This window comes from Dasypus novemcinctus, chromosome 13 (genome assembly GCF_030445035.2).
Source record: "Dasypus novemcinctus isolate mDasNov1 chromosome 13, mDasNov1.1.hap2, whole genome shotgun sequence".
Lineage (NCBI taxonomy): Eukaryota > Metazoa > Chordata > Mammalia > Cingulata > Dasypodidae > Dasypus > Dasypus novemcinctus.
The window spans coordinates 5,685,957-5,708,244 of record NC_080685.1 but is presented as its reverse complement, the minus strand read 5'-3'; the positions used below and the strand labels follow the sequence as shown (position 1 = coordinate 5,708,244).

The 22,288-nt window shown below is 35.0% G+C and overlaps 1 protein-coding gene across 50 annotated transcripts in view; it reads right to left on the bottom strand.

Annotated features, from left to right (window-relative positions):
* Nucleotides 1–22,288, bottom strand: part of CEP170 (centrosomal protein 170) — a 133,504-nt gene that overhangs the window by 56,126 nt on the left and 55,090 nt on the right. For 16 of the 50 annotated variants that reach the window (XM_058309444.2, XM_058309438.2, XM_004463314.5 and 13 more), the window contains exons 5-9: nucleotides 21,498–21,556; nucleotides 21,234–21,399; nucleotides 19,901–20,056; nucleotides 13,800–14,276; nucleotides 9,185–9,828 (exon numbers count right to left, since the gene is read on the bottom strand). In XM_058309444.2, the coding sequence (XP_058165427.1) occupies nucleotides 9,185–9,828; nucleotides 13,800–14,276; nucleotides 19,901–20,056; nucleotides 21,234–21,399; nucleotides 21,498–21,556 (1,502 nt within the window). The remainder of the gene's footprint in view (nucleotides 1–9,184; nucleotides 9,829–13,799; nucleotides 14,277–19,900; nucleotides 20,057–21,233; nucleotides 21,400–21,497; nucleotides 21,557–22,288) is intronic. The other 34 variants (XM_058309448.2, XM_058309450.2, XM_058309459.2 and 31 more) reach the window with 3 other exon arrangements.

Below are 22,288 nucleotides of genomic sequence, written 5' to 3'. Positions count from 1 at the left end.
GTGAGTCACCACAGGGGATTATATATAATCCCTTAGATTTAATATAAGAACTCATTAAAAAAGAGAAGGTAAGCTCAAAGAACTATGTAAGGGTACTCTTAAAGTTAAAACTAAATTTATATGTGATCCAGGATATATTTTTATATTTTAGTTTGAAATTTAAAGTAAACATTCTCTAGACAATAAAGGATCAGTATATATAACAAACCCAGTCCATGAAAATTTTTTTATTTTTAGCTAGAATATCATCATCATCATCATCATCACTATATTATTAAACAGTTTAGACTGTTCATAAGAAGTGCACAATTTTCAATTTTGAAACTGGAGAGGTGAGAAAGTAGTGGTGTATCAGAATACACAGTGGTAAATATCCCATCTATTAAATACTTGCCAAGATAGGTCCAAGTTATATTTGGCAACATCAGATATAAATGCTTATGGGGACAGAAAGTAGGGCCTGGTGTGAAAAGGTATGAGGGAGAGGACTTAGGCATACAACTGTGTTAATACAAATGTAGAGCAAAACATCAACTCAATAACAATAGTCCTTAATTTGTCAGTTAAAAAAATCTATATCATTTGAATTTCAGAATACATCTTCCCACAGAAATGAGAAATACAATGTTGGTTAAAGATCAAGTTTGTGTAGGTTTCTTTTTAAATAACTGAAAATCAGTACTGCATTAGTATTTCAGTCACATCAAGCTTTCTAAGTGAAGATGCACTCATGACCTGAACATCTCTTCTCAAATCGGCAGTGATGGCTCTCATGGTATAAAAACCAGATGACACAACCCCAGACCTCATATGTGGGAAGCTGGTGCTCAACCACTGAACCACATCAATTCCTGAGTTGTTTTCTTCATTTGTTTGCTTGTTGTTTGCTTTTTTGTTTTTAGGAGGTACTGAGGACTGAACCTGGGACCACCCCCCAAGTGGGAAGCAGGCACTCAATTTCTTGAGCCACATCTGCTACCTCTAATTAACTTTTTAAAAAAACAAAAATTCAGACAAAATTGTCAGAGAACGAGAGAACACAAAAATGGGTAGGAGAGACATTTTATACTTGGATAATAAATCATGGTGGGAAGCAGACTTGGCCCAATGGATAGAGTGTCTGCTTACCACATGGGAGGTCCACGGTTCAAACCCTAGGCCTCCTTGACCCGTGTGGAGCTGGCCCACGCACAGTGATGATGCGCACAAGGAGTGCCCTGCCACGCAGGGGTGTCCCCTGCGTAGGGGAGCCCCGTGCACAAAGAGTGCACCCCGAAAGGAGAGCCGCTCAGCATGAAAGAAAGTGCAGCCTGCTGAAAGAACGGTGCCGCACACACGGAGAGCTGACACAACAAGAGAACACAACAAAAAGAAACACAAATTCCCGGTGCCACTGATAAGGATAGAAGCAGTCACAGAAGAACACACAGCGAATGGACACAGAGAGCAGACAATTGGGGGGGGTATAAATACAAAACAAATTTTTAAAAAAATAAATAAAATAAATCATGGTACTCAAACACACACATATACACACAGGTTTCACAGCAGCACTATTCACAATAGCTAAAAGGTAGCTATGCATACAGTGGAATATTATTGAGCCAAGAAAAGGAATTAAGTACTGATACATGCTACAATGTGGATAAGCCTTAAAAATGCCAAGTAAAAGAAGCCAGTCTCACAAGGCTTGATTCCACTTAAATGAAATATCAAGGATAAGCAAATCCATAGAGACAGACAGTACATTAGAGGTTAAGGGAGGTGACAGAAGATCCTGCTTAATGGCTATAGTTTCGATTTGGCTAATTGAAGTTTTGGGACTGGATCATGATGATGGTTAGCATGACATTGTAAACTTTAATTAATGCCATTGAACTATATACTTAAAATAGTTAAAATGTCAACATTTGTTTAATATTAGTTTATCACATTAGATTTTTTTTTTTTTTAAACTTGTAAACTAGTTTCGGCATTTAAAAATGGAAGGAAACTCTTTGTGGGGATGTATTTGGATTTAATCAATCTATATATTCACTGAAATAAATCAGCTAATATATAGTTAACCTCATGCAAATACTGAAAAGAATGAAAAAGCTAGTCAAATTTTTCTTTCTAATTCTTTTACTGAGTGCCTACTACCTGCCAGGTACTGTTCTAGGGACAAGGAATACAAAAATGATTAAGACAAATAAGGTCATTCTAGAGGAAAGAGAAAATAAACTAGGTAGGGGTGAGTTCTATAAAGAAAGCAAAACGGATGGTAATCTGATGGAGAGGTGAAAGAGGTGTATGCGGAGATTACTTTAATTCAGGTGATCAGAAAAAGCCTCTTTTAAAAGATGACATTTAAATTAAGAACTGAATGATGAAAAGAAGCTAACCATGCAAAAAACACAAAAAGAGCTTACAAGACTGAGGGAACAGTAAGTGGAAAGTCCCTTAAGCTGTAAAATAAATCCCATTAACGCAGATTGTTTTTGGGTTGGCAGGAACAGACAAAATGTTAAGTCAAAATTAAACTACTGTCTCTGTTCCCAAGGTCTTTTCTTATTGCTCATGGCTCTTATTTGATGTCCTACTCCTTTCGTCCCCACACAAAGCCGATTTTAAGTTTGAGTTGACTTTGGACATGCTGTCTTCCTCTGGATTCTACCTAGATGTGACTCATTTATCGTGGTTCCCCTTACTCTGACTTCCTTCCTTGGATCTAATATAAAATCTTGCCGTGATCTTCAGATTTTGGAATATCCCTACATTCCAAAGTGCTTACAGCTGGATCCAGGTCCTCAGGACTGACCTTCCAGGGCTATAGGATATTCTTCCTCCTGTGTTTCCAGGCTTGTCACAGTTCTCCTGATTCCAGATCCTTATCGATTACGTGTTGCCTAGGGAACTAACACCAACAGAAACAAGACCCGATGGGGGAAGAGAATATGCTAATAAGAGGCATTTTGTGGAAGATATGTTGACATTGGAGAGGAATCAAAACTCAGGACAGGGAAATTGTCTGGCACTGTTTATCTGTGATATGAAGTTTATAAGTTGGAGAAATACCTTCAAAAGGATAGGGCCTCAAGCCCTCTGCTAGGAACAAATGTTTCTTGTTCATGTACGTTTTGCTTTCTGTTTTCATTACAAAAAACTACAAGTTTTCCTGATTTAGTTTGAAAGGCTGGGAGTAAGTCCTGACAACACCATTCCCTTCCCTCAGTAGTGCCTATTTTGATAGCAGAGTGGGGGAGAACACACTGGTACTATGGTGGGTTCTCCAGGGAGGGAGATATCACAGGAAGGAAGGTCCAAGGAGGGGAGTGGGGGCAGACAGTTTACTCTTGTCATGGCATAAGATTACCTTTAATCCAGGCAGTCAATAACACCTTTTTATAGCACTCCCCTCGGTGTAAAGCTTAGGTATAAAACTTAGAGGTCTTTATCAATATCATCAGGCATTTGTATTGATACTATACATGGTCATATAAAAGGATATTAAAAAGGTGGGGGCAATGCATCAAGTAAGTGTATCTATTGACTGACATACACCACAAAAATTAAGAACAAAAAGCTGTAATCCTACAACTTGGGGTTTGAGGAAATATGTATAGTAGTACTTTTAAAAAATATATATTTATTTACCACCCCCCCCCACTACTTGCATGTGCTGTCTGCTCTCTGTGTCCATTCACTGTACATTCTTCCGTGTCTGCTTGTCTTCTCTTCTTGTCATCTCTTTAGGAGGCACCAGGAGCCAATCCTGGGACCTTCAGATGTGGGAGAGGGGCACTCAATAGCCTGAGCTACCCTAGCTCTTTGGTTTCTCGTGTCTCTCTGTCCCTCTTTTTGTTGCATCATATTGTTGCGCCAGGTCTCTGCACTGCGCAGGTCAGCTCTGCGCAATGTGAGTCAGCTTGTTTTTCACCAGGAAGCCCCAGGAACTGAACCCAGGACCCCTACATATGGTAGACAGGAGCCCAATCGCTTCAGCCACATCTGCTTCCCTAACAGTACTTCTAAACTTCTACCAGCACAGAAAAACAAGGACGTGGCATTCAGCCGGATCATCTCTTTGAAAAGATTGTATTTTAATTGTGTACACCTTCTGAGTTAAGATATAAATACATGTTTTCCCCATCTTTAGACCCAGAGATACAATGTATTTTTGGGGGAAATTGATTAAGGCAGTCACAGTGCTTACCTTATTTTATCTATGTATCACTTGACATTTGTGCTTAACTCTTTCCTTTTTGACTCTTTTGATTCTCAAAAGACTATTATCTCTTGGTTTTTCCTTACTTCTCTGTTTGATCCTTTTCAGTTCTTTATTTACTCTTAATCTTTTGTCCATTCTATAGATGTTGGTGTTGCTAAGAATTTCATTCTTTTGCTCTTCTCACTTTAGTTTCTCTAGATGATCTCAACTCTCATTTTGCATCAAACTACCCATTTTCTAATAATTCCCAAATCTGTATTTTTTTTAAAAAGATTTATTATTTAGGTATTTATTTCTCTCCCCTTCCCACCCCATCCAGTTGTCTGTTCTCTGTGTCTGTTTGCTGTGTCTTCTTTGTCCGCTTCTGTTGTTGTCAGTGGCACAGGATCTGTGTTTCTTTTTGTTGTGTCATCTTGTTGTGTCAGCTCTCCGTGTGTGCGGTGCCACTCCTGGGCAGGCTGCACTTTCTTTTGCACTGGGCGGCTCACCTTACGGGGCACACTCCTTGCGCGTGGGGCTCCCTTACACGGGGGAAACCCCCGCGTGGCACGGCACTCCTTGTGCGCATCAGCACTGCGCATGGCCCAGCTCCATGCGGGTCAGGAGGCCTGGGGTTTGAACTGTGGACCTCCCAAGTGGTAGGTGGACGCCCTAACCACTGGGCCAAATCCGCCGCCCCCAAATCTGTATTTTTAGCCAAGACCACTTACCTAAGATCCAGACCTTTATATCCAAATTACTACTTGGACATATGTCAGTGGTTTTCTAATTGCCTTCTCTGCTAGTCAGCCTTTCCAACTTACAATCCATTCTTTACATTTTTGACAGTTATTTGATCATGTAACTGCACTACTTAAAATTCTTCATTGATTCCCCACATCCTCCAGCATGAACTAATCTAAAGTCCTTAGTATGATACCTAGTATCTTCAATGTTTTTCTTATTCCATCTCTTCAAAAGTAATTGTGGTCCTCTGAACAAGCCTGCGGTCTCCCACTACTGTGCTTTTGTACAGGCTGTCCTATATCCTACCATGCCCGCCTATTATGGGATTAATTCCACATGCTTCAAAGCTGGTTTATTAAATTTAACATTTTTTTTTTTAACACATTTTCTATGCAGGCACTAGATTCCTGCAGTGATGAAGTTGACAATTGGGAGGAGAAGGGCAGAGAGAGTGGACAGACAAATAAAACGAAAAACTATTCAGTACTGATAAGGCCTATTTAAAATGAAACAATTTGATTTGACAGTGATTAGGTAGGCTCTTTTAGACTGGAGCTAAAGACTTCTCTGAGGAGGGGATATGTAAGTTGCAATCTCCTCTTGGAAGTTATTGGTACTCTTCCTCTAATAACTTATTTCTACAAAAGCATTTAACATATTGTTTTTAATATATCTGTTTTAATTTATTTGTTTCTACTTATGTGTTGCCATCCCACTACACATTTCTTGAAGAGAAGAATTATCTCTTTTCAGTTTGAATGTTCCTCTCCTAATACAAAGCCTGGCACATAGCTGTTGCTGAATAAAAGCTGTTATGTGGATGAATCAATGAAATAACCCAGGTCTCAAATGATGGTGTAACAAGGAAAAAGACTACGTGCAAGACTTTGGGACCAAAGAACATTTAAATTCAGATGGACAACAGTCACCCCACACACCCAAATTTCAAAGGGGGGAAATGGATGACAGGATTCATCCATGCAATTTCATGTATCTATATCTACTCTTACCTTCGCCAATCACTTGTGCCTTGATTCTGGCTATTACTGGCCTTTGTTTTTTCCAAACCCACAAATTACTTCATTTTATCAGACATTTGATTCCTGCTTCCCTGGTTTTGTCTCCCAGAATCTGACTTCAGTTAGCCTGAATGTGGGTCACAGCTTTAACCACAGCTAGTGGAAATCTCAGTTCTTTTTCACTGGTATTCACAAGATAATGCAGTGACTTTGGCTTTTCCTATGGTTATGGTATCAGCTTTGTTTTCAGGTTTATAAAAACCAAGAATGACTCTGAATTATCTACTGTTGGGAACTGATTTATGCTCCCCACAAAAGGAATGTTCATGTCCCAACCAGAGGACCTTTGAAGATGTGATTAGTTAAGGTGTGCTCAAACGGAATGATGATGGCTGGCCTTAACCCATATGGCTAAAGTCCTTATAAGCAAAGGAATTTGGATGCAGAAGGAGAAGCCACAGAGAGCAGCTGGAAGTCAACTGAACCTGAAAAAATATGCTGCCATGTACATGGCCAGTAATGGAAAAACCAAGGACCAGAGATCACAGGCAGCCAGCCCGAGAATGCCAAAGTACTGGGGGAGAAAGCATCACCCTGCTGATGCCTCAATTTTGGACTTCTCCTACCTTCAAAACCATGAGGCAATAAATTCCTGTGGCTTAAGTCAACCCAGTGGATGGTATTTGTTTTAGCAGCTAGAGAACTAAGATATCTACCAGTCACATATTGCCATTACTCTGAAATGAATCCTGCTTTTTTTTTTTTTTTAAGATTTATTTATTTATTTAATTCCCCCCACCTCCCCCAGTTATCTGTTCTGTGTCCATTTGCTGCGTCTTGTTTCTTTGTCCACTTCTGTTGTTGTCAGAGGCACGGGAAGTGTGGGCGGCGCCATTCCTGGGCAGGCTGCACTTTCTTTTCACACTGGGCGGCTCTCCTTACGGGTGCACTCCTTGCGCGTGGGGCTCCCCTACGCGGGGGACACCCCCGTGTGGAGGGGCACTCCTTGCGCGCATCAGCACTGCGCATGGGCCAGCTCCACACGGGTCAAGGAGGCCCGGGGTTTGAACTGCGGATCTCCCATGTGGTAGACCGACGCCCTAACCACTGGGCCAAGTCCGTTTCCCGAATCCTGCTCTTAAATCTTGGGTTTCTCTAGCCACAGTGTGTCCATATAATTTGTCATGAAAAGTAGATGTGATTAATAATTACACTCAGAGAAAAGGTAAACTAGTTTTATGGTCACTCTTCTCTATTTAGCAGTGTCCTAAAGAGGTTCATCTGCAACAATGTCTTGCTTCTTGGCTTTCTGCTGGTCTGGTTGGCTGGTCCCTTGCACTGTAACTTCTACATGGGCTTCTTATTTGTCCCCTTCAGTACTAAAAGCACTTTCCAGGATTTATTGGTACACACTATAAAGACTCATATGGAGAAATCACTAATTGTAATAATAAATGAAGCTAACATTTATAGAGCTCTAAGTGTTGTGCTAAGTCTCTTACATATTTTATCAAATTCTTTTAATAACAGTGAAATTTCCCCATTTTATAGATGAAATAACTAAGGCTTAAAGAGGTTAATTTACCTAAGGGCACATGCTAGTAAATCAGAGCTTATACTTGATGCCAGATCTGTCTCCCAGAAAAAGTCCATGTTCTTAAATACTACAACATAATCCCTAACTATAAAATAATCTATTAGTAGAGAAAACATTGATCTTTATGAATGAAATATCCATTACACTAAACAAGGGTAGACTAGGTAGGATAAAATTAATATTAATCTAAATTTTGAAACTCTTTACCATTTCCTATTTTGAAAGCATTTTCTTTTATTTTTCATTTGACAGTATTTAAGTAGCAACGTACTTCTTCTCAATAACCAAAGAGGGAAAAATTCAAAATAATCTGAAAGACATGCCATAATCAATCCTCACTGATAAAAACAAACCAAAATAGTTAATGATAATTTTCTGTGCTAACACTGTGCCCTCAGAAATCTTTTTAACACAATCAAAAAACCTGTTTCATTCATCTTTCTCAAATCCTGTATTTCTTCTTCTTAATCATTATAATACTGTTGCTTATATGACATCTATTTCCTATACTAATGGAAACTAGCACTACTAACGTTTAGAAATTATATATGTGTAGCATATACATGTACCAATGTAGTAATACATGGCATACATTACAGAACGTAGTATGAAAGAGAAACAAAATATACGAGATTAAAAGCAAATATAAGCCTTAGTAATTTCCTGTATCCCAAAGGATTTTCTTGCCAACTCACTGGGAGACCATTCTGGAAACTCGTGATCTAAATTATTATATTTCAAACATGAATTTGCATACAATTACCTGTGCATTTTTTATCATATTCTGATTTAGTATATTTGGAATGGGCCTGAAATTCTGTATTTCTAACAAGTTCCAAGTGATGCTAAAGCCACTCACCTATGGACCACACTTAAAAAGAATTAAAAGATCTATGTTTAGCCAAACTTAAGTTACAATTTCCAAGGGCAGAAAATAAATAGATGACTCAAATCAACTTTTCATCACCACAAGAAAAGTTGGGAAAAACTACTTTTTGAATTATACTATATATACAAACGATTATCATCAAAAAAACACATCTGAAATGTAGGTCATCATCATTACTAGGTATATACTTGGCTGAACAGAGTATCATAAACAAACTAGTTTTGTGTGCATATGCTTTTATTCTATCACCAAAGATAGCAGTGAGTGGAAATTAAGAAAAGCAAAAGGGACCAAAAAAAAAATTAATTAAAAAAATATGTATTTTCATCTGCTTCCAACATGAAATTTAGTAGACAGGAAACTTATGGTTAAATATTATCAGCAAAAATTATATTATGTTAATCGTCATAGCAATCTGCCTTGGCTTTGCTTTTTGATTAGCAAGACTGTCCAAATAAAGTATACTATTTCTAAATCCTATATTAAATTTTCACAATTTTAAAAGGTCCAAACAATTTAAATGAACAAAATTTTAAGTATGAAAGTCAGGTAAATTTTGAATATTATCAAAATGAAATAAAAAGGCATTTTGGTCTTATTTTAAGTCTTGCAGTTGCCTACAAATACCTAAAGTTCCAATACCAGACTTCATGAGAACACTGCATGCATATTGACTCTCCAATGATTTCCAACAGTCAAAAACACACTGTGAAAATTAACATACACACATTTCAGTTATTTACCTTGTCGATCATTTTTCTTGCTTCTACTTCCTCACTGTTGGGATTCTCTAACTCAATTGTATAAGTGCCCTTGTCACTTTGGTCATCATCATTATCCTTTTCAGAAGCAGCAGAAGTAGCCTGATTTTTTAACATTTTATCCATCTCCTGGTTTGGTCTGTGCCCAAGACTCCCTGAACTTCTTAATAGTGCTGTTTGCAGGAAGGGTATTGAAACCGACGGCTCCTCTGACTTCTGCTTTAATAATTTCCCATGTGGAACACCATGCCCCCCTCTGAGATGCGAAGAGCTAGTCTGTAAAGACAAAGAAACCACTGTGGCATCTGCAGTTGGAGATTCTGCTTTTTCAAGTTTTGTATGTGTTGCTGAATAAGTAGTTTCCTGACACAAGGTTCCTGCACTTTGAGTAACAGAATCTGACCGTCTTTTTCTGGGTTTGTTTTCATCAAAGAATGCAATCATGAAAGCAGTTTGACTCACAACAGCTTGGTCTTGATGCTTTTCAGGAGCCTTGGCCTTCTGGAGCTTCTTCTGCTCTGAATGGTGGCACCTGAAGTGCTCCTCAGGAGTCGCCCGTTTGCTCCAACGTCTGTGAGCCCCGGCATTCTCTGAATCACTTTGTGTGCCATCATCATGCTTATTACCTGGACACAAAAAGAAACCACATAATAGACAAGGGAAAAATCCCATGTAGACAATTAGAAGTACATACAAAAGTGCTATTTGTTTGCTTCCTCCCCCTTTTCAATCAAGTCATATGTTCTCCTCAGTAACAGGCTCTGCAAACTTCCCTCAACTGCAATGCTTACATTCAAATTTATCAACCAACAATGTGGTCCTTTATAAACAATTGAACTGGATTGCCATTCTTTCTTCAAATTTTAACCTTATAATGATTCATAAATGACCTAACAGATAAGTAATGCTATATCATCTGTGATAACTAGTTTTCATAACATCAATAAGCATTAGAGAGGAAAAGAAATAATATATAAAATATTACCAGATAGAAATCTATTTCTGTCTTCTCCAAGAATTATACACAGTTAAATTAGAATACAATTGACTTCTGAAATATCAGTTTCCTAACAGAGGTAATTCTGTATCAGTAAAAACCATTAAGTAATTATCTTTCATAGTACTGATAGTGATTAGATTTGAAACTTTATGAAAATTACTTGACTTTTCACCAATTTAGAAATCTTATAACCTAAAAAGAAGTACATTAAAAGATATAATCAAATAATAATTATAGCATTACATCATAAAATTATTAGAAAATCAAGAGTTATTTATTATGTGCATGTTTTAGATCATTTCACAAATCAGGGCTTAAAGGATAGCTTCTTCAGAAGAAAGCTATAAATGAATCCAGTCAAACAGGTACTTTCCAATGTTTCCAGGTCAAATCTGATATTCAGATTTCCCTGTGCCACAAATCTTAATCAGAGCACCTGCTGAATAATATGTCATCAAAGAGGATGATGATTTAGACCTGAAAGACTTGGAGGTTCAAGACTTGGAAGTGGGGGAGGAAGCAAAGGACATATGCCTCATGAACAACAATGTTTTTAATGGGTTTCTTTCCAATGGATTTAGAGCAAGCTATTTTATGGCAGTGATTTAACACAACAGCACTAGCTGGAGAAAATGTGGTACATAAAATGAGTAAGAAGACTCAGAATAGAGAATAGCACAGAATACAGAAAAGGGTAACATTTTGGAAAAGTAGGAGGCAAGTGGCAAAAAGGGAATGAATACAATCAAAATAAAGGGTGCTGAGGGAGTACTCCCGTCACAGCAATAATGACTAAGATAAAAATCAGATACAAAAACAAATCTGAAAATCTTTCTTCAAATGAGCAACTATTTAAAATATAACCAGAAAAGAAAAAAAAATAGGTATTTAACTAGTAGAATTCCTGCGTTAGAGAATTAAGCTACGGATCACTGAAAGAAGGAAAGCAAAACCCAAACAAAACCACTAAGTTCAAATAAAAAATTTATTAAAAACATTTTTATAACTGATTTGTGGATATTCTGAAAAGGTACCCAGTTTGTAACAGCTGAAAAAAACTAAATTATAATATTTCTAGCATAAGAATAAATAACCCATATTACACAAACACACAGAATTTTTAATAAAAATACCATCTTTAGATAATTAAATTCTTGTATCAACATATAATATTTACACCAAGAGGGGCGTTGGGCCCATTTGGTATCTTTCTTATAAGTTATAGTTTAACTCCTCTTATATACTAACCAGTACAAGATATTTTATCTAGTGTAAGAAATACAACTTCTCACGCTAGATAAAATATCTGATCAGAATTGCAATTTTCTGTTATTGTTTCTACTCAAAAAAGATTACGAAGAAATTTGCCTCATCAAATTTCTTTCATTCTGTTTTGTCTATCATTAACCATGTCAAAATATGATGAAATTCCTTTAGTATTTAGGGTAGATTAGCATTATCGAGTACGTAGTTGTGGCCAAAAGAAGCTGCACTCTCCTAAAAGGTGAAAGTATATGGGCTTTGTGAACATTATTGTCCTTACTATACCAAAGTATAAGCACTTTACTCTTGTAGGAGAAAGGTTTTTTTGCTTTTGCTTTGCTTTGCTTTGCCTACTTTCAAAGTTTCTGACTTATCAAAATGCCTACTGAAAGTCTAATTATTATTAAGTTATTATTATTTAATATAATTGCACTTATTTAAATTTTGGATATCTAGGTTTGATATGCTCAACTGTGGAAAACTTTATCTAATAATGGGGTCTGGCTTTTAGCAATGTCAAATGTCATTTGTTAATCAGTCTGGAGAAATAAAATTGATCTAACTTCGATTAAAAAAATTAGTCATATCCATAGAGACAAGATGGCTTATAAAATCCGAGGGTTCTAAACCAACTTTAAGCAATGGCAACATACTGGAATATATGTGTACCTACAAATCAACTTTGTAGGATAACAGTAATTTTATTATATAACTTCTGGGAAGGCTTTTAAATAATCATTACTGAATAGATATAGAGTATGTATGCAGACATCAATGCCCCTTTTGAAATCAGAATGGCTTATCAATGGGCTTTATTCAAGAGCTGAATCTTAAAATGGTAGCTTAAAAATATCATTCATAAAGAAAAATGTATAATGAATTTAAACTTAAAAAATAAAAAGGTTTAATAAATGTATTTTTTAAAGGTACCTTTATATTATAAGGATCTTTTAGCTTATTTTTTGTATATTTACTAAGAGTGGTTTAAAAAAGACTAACGACTATTCCTAAACTTTCAAGGTTCACACTTCCTCTTTAACTAGCCTATCAGTATTTTTATATTCATAAAAAGTTAATTTACCAACTGGTAAATTTGTCAGCTTTAACTTATACAAACATATAGTTCTCAATTATGTATTTAAAAATTGTCTAGTAGGAGTAAAAGATAACATAATCACAACTCAAGAATACCTGCCAATTAACTGTTGATAACTGTATCTAAAAATATTAATTGCCCCCAACAAAGAAGTAGGCAATCACACTATCTCACTGTCCTGAAATGTCTTAAAAGCAAATCCCAGGGCATAAAGTGCCAGTTAAGCCAGGGTTAGTCTTGTCACTGATGGTGGAGTCTTTCATTGTTTATTCAGATTACTGAACACATAATTCATGTGTTCACATGTTGATCCCTGGTAAGGTATGAGGGATACAAGGTAAGTAATAGTCTTAACTTCCAAAAAGAGTATTTAAAGCCCATCAACTCCTTGTATAGTAATAGAACAGTCAGATGAGCATACCATCACAATTGTTCAAAGCCATTTCACTCAAAGATTGCTTGTTAAATAAAAACAAGACAGAGTAATACATGTCTGTAGTCAATTAATTCTAAACAAATTTAAATGGCAAATCCAATGGGGAAAATCAATCAGCTGATACCCTGATGTACAGCTACAAGGATTTTACTATTCTGGTGAAGTATTACACTAATATAGCAAATATAATAAGTATTTTACAAATGACCATTCAACTGTGATTTTCATAAAAGTCTTAATTGAACAGATTCCTAGTAAACAGCTCTAAACCAAAAATGTTTGTTTTATGAGTAAAAACTGAGAACAGTTTGAAACACTCTATCAATATTGTGACTATATTACCAAAGTAGAAATTTTGGCCCCTATCAATTGGCTTAAAATTTCTATCACAATCTGGATATAGACATGACTGGAAGTATCACAATAGAGAAGAATGGAATTGAATATGTATTTTCCTCTAACAAAGAAAATGATGTGAATTGTCTTCTAGGGAATTCCACTGAATGAATGAACTGAATAAAATTTATATTTCTCTAGGAAAAGAGTCCTATTTAATAACGTAAGTACAAATTCACAAAACCAATCCTGTTTTGGCAAGAAAACGAAGAAAGACTATTCTGAATGAGTATGCTGGACATGGGAAGTGAAACTTGCTTCTGAGCTTTAAAATGAAACAAAAAACCACTGAGAAAGCAGAAGTTCTACCATATAATAATTTAAGAAAGAGAGACCCTGGTAACTGTGAAGATCAGATTTTCTTTACCATAAAATAGGAAGTTCCAAAATCATCAATTCACTTTACCTTTCAACCTTTTCAAGTAAACTGGAACATCACTTTTAATACTTTTGGAATCCTCTTCTGTTCTTTCCCATACCATTTGAGGAGGGTTGTTTTGTGCTAGCCAGTCAGCTACTTTGTTTTCTGGTGCCATCATTCCTGTTTGAATCCCTGGCAGGTCTTGAGTTCCAGGAGAGGACTTCTTTGACTTGTGGCGCTGATCAGAAGTAAATTTTGTCACATGGTCTCTAATAGTTACCTTTCCTGGGGTACTGTCATCAAATTCAATGGTAAATGAAGCATGCCCTGCACCTGTTGTATGGGAACTTGGTGTATCTTTTGTTGGGATTTCATGAATAGTGCTCTCTGTTATTTGTGACGGTTGCTGAAATTCTTTTGTAGGGATTTCAAAATAACTTGGTTCCCTACATAAAGGAAAAAGGATTTCTTCATTTGCAGCTGCAGACTGATCTTCAATTTGCTTGGCATCTATGCTGCACCCTAATGAGAAAAATAAGAGAAAATTCAAAATATTTGGGGGCTTCCAGCACTTGAGGGAGTCCAGTAAAGGCCATTTGTATTACTCCATGAGAATGAGAAGGCAGATCATAGTATGGATGAAAAACATCAGAGAATAAATGTCACAGAGAAGAAAGAATCTTGGTTATAAGCACTCCATGCCTGATAGTATGCTTAATGTGAATCTGTTGAAACCTATGAAGTATTCAGTTTTCAGCAGGAAATGCAAGTTAAGCAGCAGCAATGGAAAAAGGACAGCAAAACAGTTAGGAAATGCACCTTGTGTGGCTAGATCCATATTTTTTCCAACTTGGATTTAGAAATCATCAAGGTACAAAAGAACAGAAAGCAAATGCTGAAGGAACAAATGTTTAATGTATATATCTAGAATGATAGAAAAAGCATGAATTTCTTTATTAAGTCAGCAGGATGAGATTATCTGCAGTATCTATAAATACAAGTAGGGCTCCAAAGGAGAACAGATGCTCAAATGAGGACATAAGCATGAACTAAATATGTGAGCAATGTTTTAGAAGGAATTATTCCACTTACCATTCTTCACTATCACATTCAGTAACATTGCTTTTATAATGACACAAAGTAATATTACTGATTTCTGATCCTTGCAAGAAGATGGATACATTTTATGAAGAATAAAAGAATGGTTAAGGATAAAACATGTGGTTTGCTTAATGCATTGGAACCCAAGCAGCAGTATGAAAGAAATAAGGTAAAAACAGAAATTAAATTGCCAGCCAAGAAGTCCTGAGGAAAACGAGAAATCCTTGGGGGAAAGCTGAATTACAAATTTCAGATCAACAAAGTATGGCTGAAAGAGCAAGCAACTCTTGAACATTATCATAATTCTTCTGTTGCCACAGAAACTAATATACAGGTATAAAAATAAATGCATTTACAAATAAAACATTTGAAGATGTATAAATGACAAAATATTTTCTTTTCTTTTAATTAAGATTAAACTGCCCTGGTGTTCAGGAAGCTAAGGAATCATGTCTATTATCAAGATGGTAAAGAATGAGGTCAAAAGAAACATTTTCCCTAAAACATAAAAAATGCATTTGGTTTTACAACAGACTAAGAAAAAAATCATTTGCAGAAGAATTTATTAGGAAGAAGAGGCTGTTTCCAATCATTTTCTAACTGAAGTGATGCCTTTGATTCATTAAGTGCTATAATTTTCCTAACTGTACAATCATAAAAATATTGGCTTTTAAGTTATACAGGAAAGAAATAACAACATCTGTTTAAAAAATGTGTGGGATAGAGCATTCAGAAGACATCAAGCTCCGTTTCCAAGTAAGATAAACTGTCAAAAAATATCTCAATACAGGGCAAAGAGAATATCTAACAGTAACAATTTTGGATGTAAAAACTATCATTTTCAAAATCTTGTTTTCCTTAAAACTAAAATTGAAAGAATAATATTTTTAAAAACTCTTTATTATCAGAGCAATAATTTTACATACTATTTGGAAGAAGAACTTAAACAACATGACTTTTTAAATTTTTTTTTTATTTTTCAGGAGGTACCAGAGATTGAACCCAGGACCACATACATGGTAAGCGCGTGTTCAACCACTTGAGTTACATCTACTCCCTATAATGTAATTCTTAATAACCTAAAGGTAAGTTTTAAAAATGTCTTTATGAAAGAACTAATTTATCTTTTTCTTAATAATAAAATGTCTACTTGAACTTTGAGTGTTTACTTGGAAGGACTGTCACTTAAAATTTCCAAAAGAATAAAATGCGTCAACTACTCTTCATATATTAATAAACATCAATAAATGCTTTACGCTTTCAGAATTTATTTACTTTACTATGTACAGTGTATACTGTAGTTGATCAATTCCACACTAAACAACTGGTTTGTAAATCTATTCCATCAATCTTTTTGTTGCTTTGCTCATTCTTCAAGTAGCAAAGTAATGCTGGGGACAAGGGGTGGGAATTTCCTGCCATTACTACCATCTTGATACCAAAATAAAAGTGATGTGGCTGAAGCAAAAGCCTCAAAAAGCTGGTTCAGGGTGTAATATTTATCATCCACTTGTCATTCATGTTTCAAAGGAATATTTCCCCATTTATCTGCCCTCATGAAAGAAAAGTTTACAGTTACTACTGACCCAATTTCAACTTGATTATTAACAAATTAATTTCTAGATATTTTAAAGTATTAAATAACTTATTCTGCTAGAATTCTGTACATATAAGTCAGAAGAGCACCTGGTGATATTCTACTTATGTTTGGCATTTTATGATCAGGTGACCCTGCAGGGATATTTATGAGTAACCCAGAATGAATGTTCCCTTCATTTTTCTATATTAAATTAAATAAAATATTAAGCTAATTAGAGATGACCAAGACTGTATTATGAAGGCTCATTCTGTTTAAAACATCCATCCAACCTAGTCTCAAGTGCTTCAAATTATGAAGACTGGGACACCCTTTTTGTCAAGGAGTTACAATTTGAAAGTTTCCAAAATTAGTCTGATTCAATTAAAAATCACTGTAAAAATATATATATAGTTCTCACATTTGCTCATTCATGAACACCTATACAACATTTGAAGTCCTTTAATTGTAACATGGATATATGTTTAAATCAAGTTAGTAAGTAGGAGAGAGAATATATCTGAGTACAGCTGTAGCTATATTGAGGGCAAATTTCCCTTCTTAGTAGAATTCAAAATAGATACACAACTGCAGAAAAACTTTATTGCTCAGATGTAGATCATTTGCTTCTAAGGTATTTTGGGCTACATAATAAACCTTTAGAAGATTGTACATATGTAGACCCACAGAGAAGGACCTAAAAATTTCCTAAATAGCAAACACTTTATTTTCCTTTCTAGAATGCTCACCAATCCCTAATTAGTCCTGATTTTTAAATTCTAAAAATTGATAGCCAAAAAAAGAAGTGCTTTGTTTTTACCTAGAGAGCATGCTTAGAGCATAAATTATTAAATGAATCATTTACATTACATAATTTGAAACATATTTTTTAAAACCAAAATGATCAAATGAAGTGAGATCTTACTGTGATATACATTTTCAAATCTAATTCTACAATTTCTTTGGCTTCATAAATTATCTAATGTCAGTAAATTCTTTCCCTCATCCTATATTTAAAAAAACTGCAAATGATAAAAATGAAAGATTAACAAACACACTAATATAAGAAAGTTAAGTGAAACTTTCATAAGTCTATTAATTACCTACAACTGGCATGGGACTTTAAGCTATTTAACACAAGATATATATCACTTAACTCCTTGCACAAAAATAATCCTAAAATTATGAGACAGCTTTTGGTTATCTAGCAGAAATACCACTCACCGAGAGAGGTCACACAAGCTAACAACCATTTAAGAATTTAGTATCATTCACATAGATGAAATTACTGCTGCATACCACACAGTCTATAACTAATTTTACTATACTGAGGTATGAGGGATCAAATTTTTTATGCCTATTTTTAAAGTGTTTGTTTAAATCTTTATACCCTGTAAGTACACATCCTTTTGAAGTGAGTATGCATGTATTTACTTATAAGAGTAGTGATCGCTAAAATATCAACTACTTGTAAAGAACATGAACTCTGGAGTCAGGTTGCCTAGATTCAAATCCCAGCTCCACCCAGCTGGGTGACCTTGGTAAGCAAATTAACCTCACTATACCTCCACTTCCTTATCTACAAAATAAGAAAAATAACATGACTTACTGTGTTGCTGAGAGGATTTAATGAACAATGTATGCAAAGCATTCAGGAAAGTGTCATGTTAAATTAAGCTCCACAGAAATGGTAGCCATTATTTTAAATAGGCTGTCTAGTAAAAAAAATTACATACATACTTCACTGTATTTTAGAAATTATGTATTTCAAATTTTAGAAGTTGTGTTTTTTTTTGGGAGGAAGACTAAATGTTTAATGGCTAGATAAAATCATTACCACAATTATTTTCAGAATTTGGCAGTATTAGGTAATATATTAGACCAATGAGATGAAGGGAAGGAAGACACAAAGCTTTCAAATAAAGCAGAATTCTCGACTGTTTTCCAGCATCCATTTCCTGTTCTTCCCTCCAAACAAGACTCCAACATTCTAAGGTACCTACTCTTCCCTGATACAGCTCATGTGTCTTAGGGGAATACTAACACTGTACTTAGCTTCAGGGTGGGCAAGAGTGTTTAAGGATAATCTCATATTCCTTGCCAGGGATTGGTTCTGAAACAAGCAGGTGACCTACTCCTACACCTGTAAGAGGTCAATGGGATGAGAGGTGTGTTGAGAACTTTTGGGAAAGTTCTTTCATCTTCTGGGAGGCCTTTTGGAAGTAGCTTGTGTTCTTTTCTGCTGGATGTGATCAAAGTAGCACAATGGTAGGCAGCCTATGACTAGGAGGGGAAACTACCACAGGATGCAGCCACAGTGCATAGCAAGGCTAGGAGACTAGGTATTTGATGATACTGTTGAGATGCTGGTCTTACTAACCCTCCTGGTTTTGTCTCTGAAAGGAAAGTTATTTGCATTCAAAGGCATGCCAAATAATAGTAAGGTTCTGAGCTTGAGCATGAAGAAAACTGTGTTGGTGACAGAAACATGAAGTTGTGGGGGGAATATGCAAAGTTAACCACTTCACTTTGGGACACTATAAATCAAGTGATAATGCCAGCCTTCTCAAATTGTATCCTGGTATAATTTGAGCATTCCTAAAGAACCAATGTTCATATTTCCAGCTAAGGAAAATATCTTGTTTATCTTGTAGGACGAGAGTCATAAGGAGAAGATTGAGAAGCTCTTATGGAAGCTGTCCTTGCCTCAGACCTAGACTCATTTTCCATAGTGATCCCTGGTCCCCGTATTTAATTTGTCTGGTCCTGGATCCTTCTCTACTGTTACCTCAGAAACAAGGCGCTTCATTTTTCTGTTTTGATGTCTTTGCCAGATCCTTATATGCTAATAGGTACTGCAGTTATTTATATGGAAATCTTAATTTTCTAGATTGAGAACACTTAGGTACCATTGCACCCCTTCAGCAATATGTTCCTTGACTATTAATCTGAGAATCTGACTCAGAACTACTACTTCAGACTATTGAAATCAGCTAATTTTATTATCTTATCCCGATGTACTGGGCATACTGAGGTTTTAAAGAAATTGTGTTTTCAAATCACATCATCACCTTTCTGAACCCAACAGAAACTCATTTAAAAATGGCATATGTTTCTAAACCTAATGAAAACACACAAAATTACTCTGCATCTTTTATTTGCCTCTACCTGATATTAATACATTCAATAATTACTTTAAAATACTTAAAATATCCAATAGTGTTATTAAGCTAATCAAGTTTTAGCAATCACAAACTTTTAATAAAAGTACATTTACAAAGATATTACATTATGAGAATTACTCATAATAAAGAAATGAAATTAAAACAGCATTGCCATTAGAACATACATCAGCTTTCTTTATCAAGTTATTGAGTTCTAGATCTCTCTTTTCAGGACAGATTTTTGCTGAGATTATAAATTCTTCCCCAAATATCCATTTAATATAATGGTCATGGAGATATTTTACCTGATGTTCCAGTTTCATGATTTTTCTCTTCAGGTTTGCCATTTGACTTGAAAGCACTTTGTTCATCAACCTCATCATCCCCCCACCATGATGGCTGACCATACAATGGAGTACCACGGGGCATAGCAGAAATATCTGGAAAGACGCGGGAAAAATCTGTGTAAAGCAGAAAAAAATACACTTTCGCAGACTGCTAGAATTGCTTGGTTTGTTTATTAAATGGAAAAACAAAGTACTATAGATAGTTGAAAAGTACTCTAAACTGAATAGCTATTTGTATAAGACCTTATTTAATGTTGGATATGACAAAATAAATGAAAATTTGCCCTGGCAATTATCTAAGTAATGCAACGTGCTACTCCCCAACAGCGTTTTGATGGAGTGCATACTTTCTCTGGTATATAACCGAAACACTTGTAACAAATGGATTTTGACTGGAAAATTTAGAGAAGAAATGACCTCAGCAGGACAATTTTGAAGAAATTAGGCAATAATCAACTAAAGAAGAATGAAGTAGTCTTCAGAATTGGTTCATTAAGTCTAAATATAAAAGGCAAAATTAAATTTTGGTATGAGCCACCATTTTTAATTATTTAAAGCCCAAGAGCATTCACTGTACAATAACCAATGTAAACTAGTTGTTAGAAGGATGAACACATTTGTATCTGAGCAAATTTGGTAATGTCCAGCAGTTAATTAAAAGTTGCTTTTGTTTCAATAAAATTATGTATTTTTCACAGTGCCTAGAAGATGATAAATATGATAATTACAATGAAGTAGCATGATTAGATATTTTAAATTTTTTCTTTCAAGTCATTTGAGTTATTATAAGTCAGAAAAAAAAGCAAACACACATGAACTAGCAAAAATACTGTAAGGTAAACTATTTACTTCCCTCAAATATTAAAACATATTAAACATACTTATATACAAATGTTATATATAATTATGTGCTTTATAGTGCTTTCTAATTAAAGTGCTGGCTGCATTAAAACCTACTCAGAAAACATCATTATAAAATTATTTAGGGGTGAGGAATTTTGTTTGTTTTTTCATTTATTATTGAAATAATGAAAATGATCTAATAACGACTAAAGTGATGAATACATAACAGTGATTATACCAAATACCACTGATTGTACACTTTGGGTGAATTGTATATTTCATTAATATGAATCAATAAAATTGATTTGTTTAAAAAAAACAGAAACATGAGTTACAACAACAACAAAAATTATTTAGTTTAACAGGACATGGCCATCCTTTGAGAACAAAGCATGCAATTTCTTCATAATTATGTATAAATAGAGTGTTTTCAAAGTAGTTAACTTACCCATGGCTTTTTCCTCAGATTTTAGTGCTTCTGTAGCTTTGTGCTGCACTTCTGTTGTTACAGCATCTGCTCCCTTAGAATCTATGCTTTTGGCACATGCAGATTTTGATAATTCTGATTCTGAAGATTTTTGGGACAACTGAAGCTGAATGGTAAATTTCTCATGCTATAAAACATTTGAAAATGGAAGTGAAACATCCACAAGTGAAATCTACCCTAGTCAATGGTAGAGTTACAAAAGAATTAAATAAAAACTTTTTTTACCTTAAGTGCTTCTTCAGGAACCCTCATTTCTCCCCGCACTACAGTGAAAAGATTTGTATGTAAATAGGGCTAAGGAAGGATATAATTTCAAAGTTGTTAATTAAGCTTAAAATGATCAAAGAAATTCAGAAATTATTCTACTCTCAACAGGTAATCACAACAGAATTATTATATTCTCCTTGGTGGCAAAATGTTAAAATATCACAAATATAAAATTTTTCACAAATATAAAATTTTTCATATAAAAATATGAAATACTAAAATAAATAACCTTAAAATGCAGAAAGTATTTCTAAATTTAGGTAAGAATGGCCTTCAAAAAGCAAATAACTGAAATATTAGTAAGAGCACAAGAGACATTTTCAGTTTTCACTAACAACTAGATGATTACGATGAAGGAAAAGCAACTGGATTAAATTATATTTATAGCTAATCATAAAAATGTAAAAGGAAATATCTCATCAGTTATTACCCAGCAGCAAATCCTAAAGGAATTTGATTACTCAGACTTCACAAGCACTGAAAAAAATGAAGTTCACTTAACAAGTACAAAAGAAATGCTATAATTAGGGTCCTTACAGCAACCATAACCACCCCTTTTCCCCACAAATTGCAATCAGGGTCATATTACATTATCAAACAACTGACTCTGTACAGATTAGAACCATGCTAGATACAATGAATGCTTTCTTTATTATACCAAAAAGAACAATGCCCCTGTATATTAAAAAGATCTATTCACTAAACAGTAGAGATCACATTTCCCGCCATAACTTAACCCTGTAGTGAAA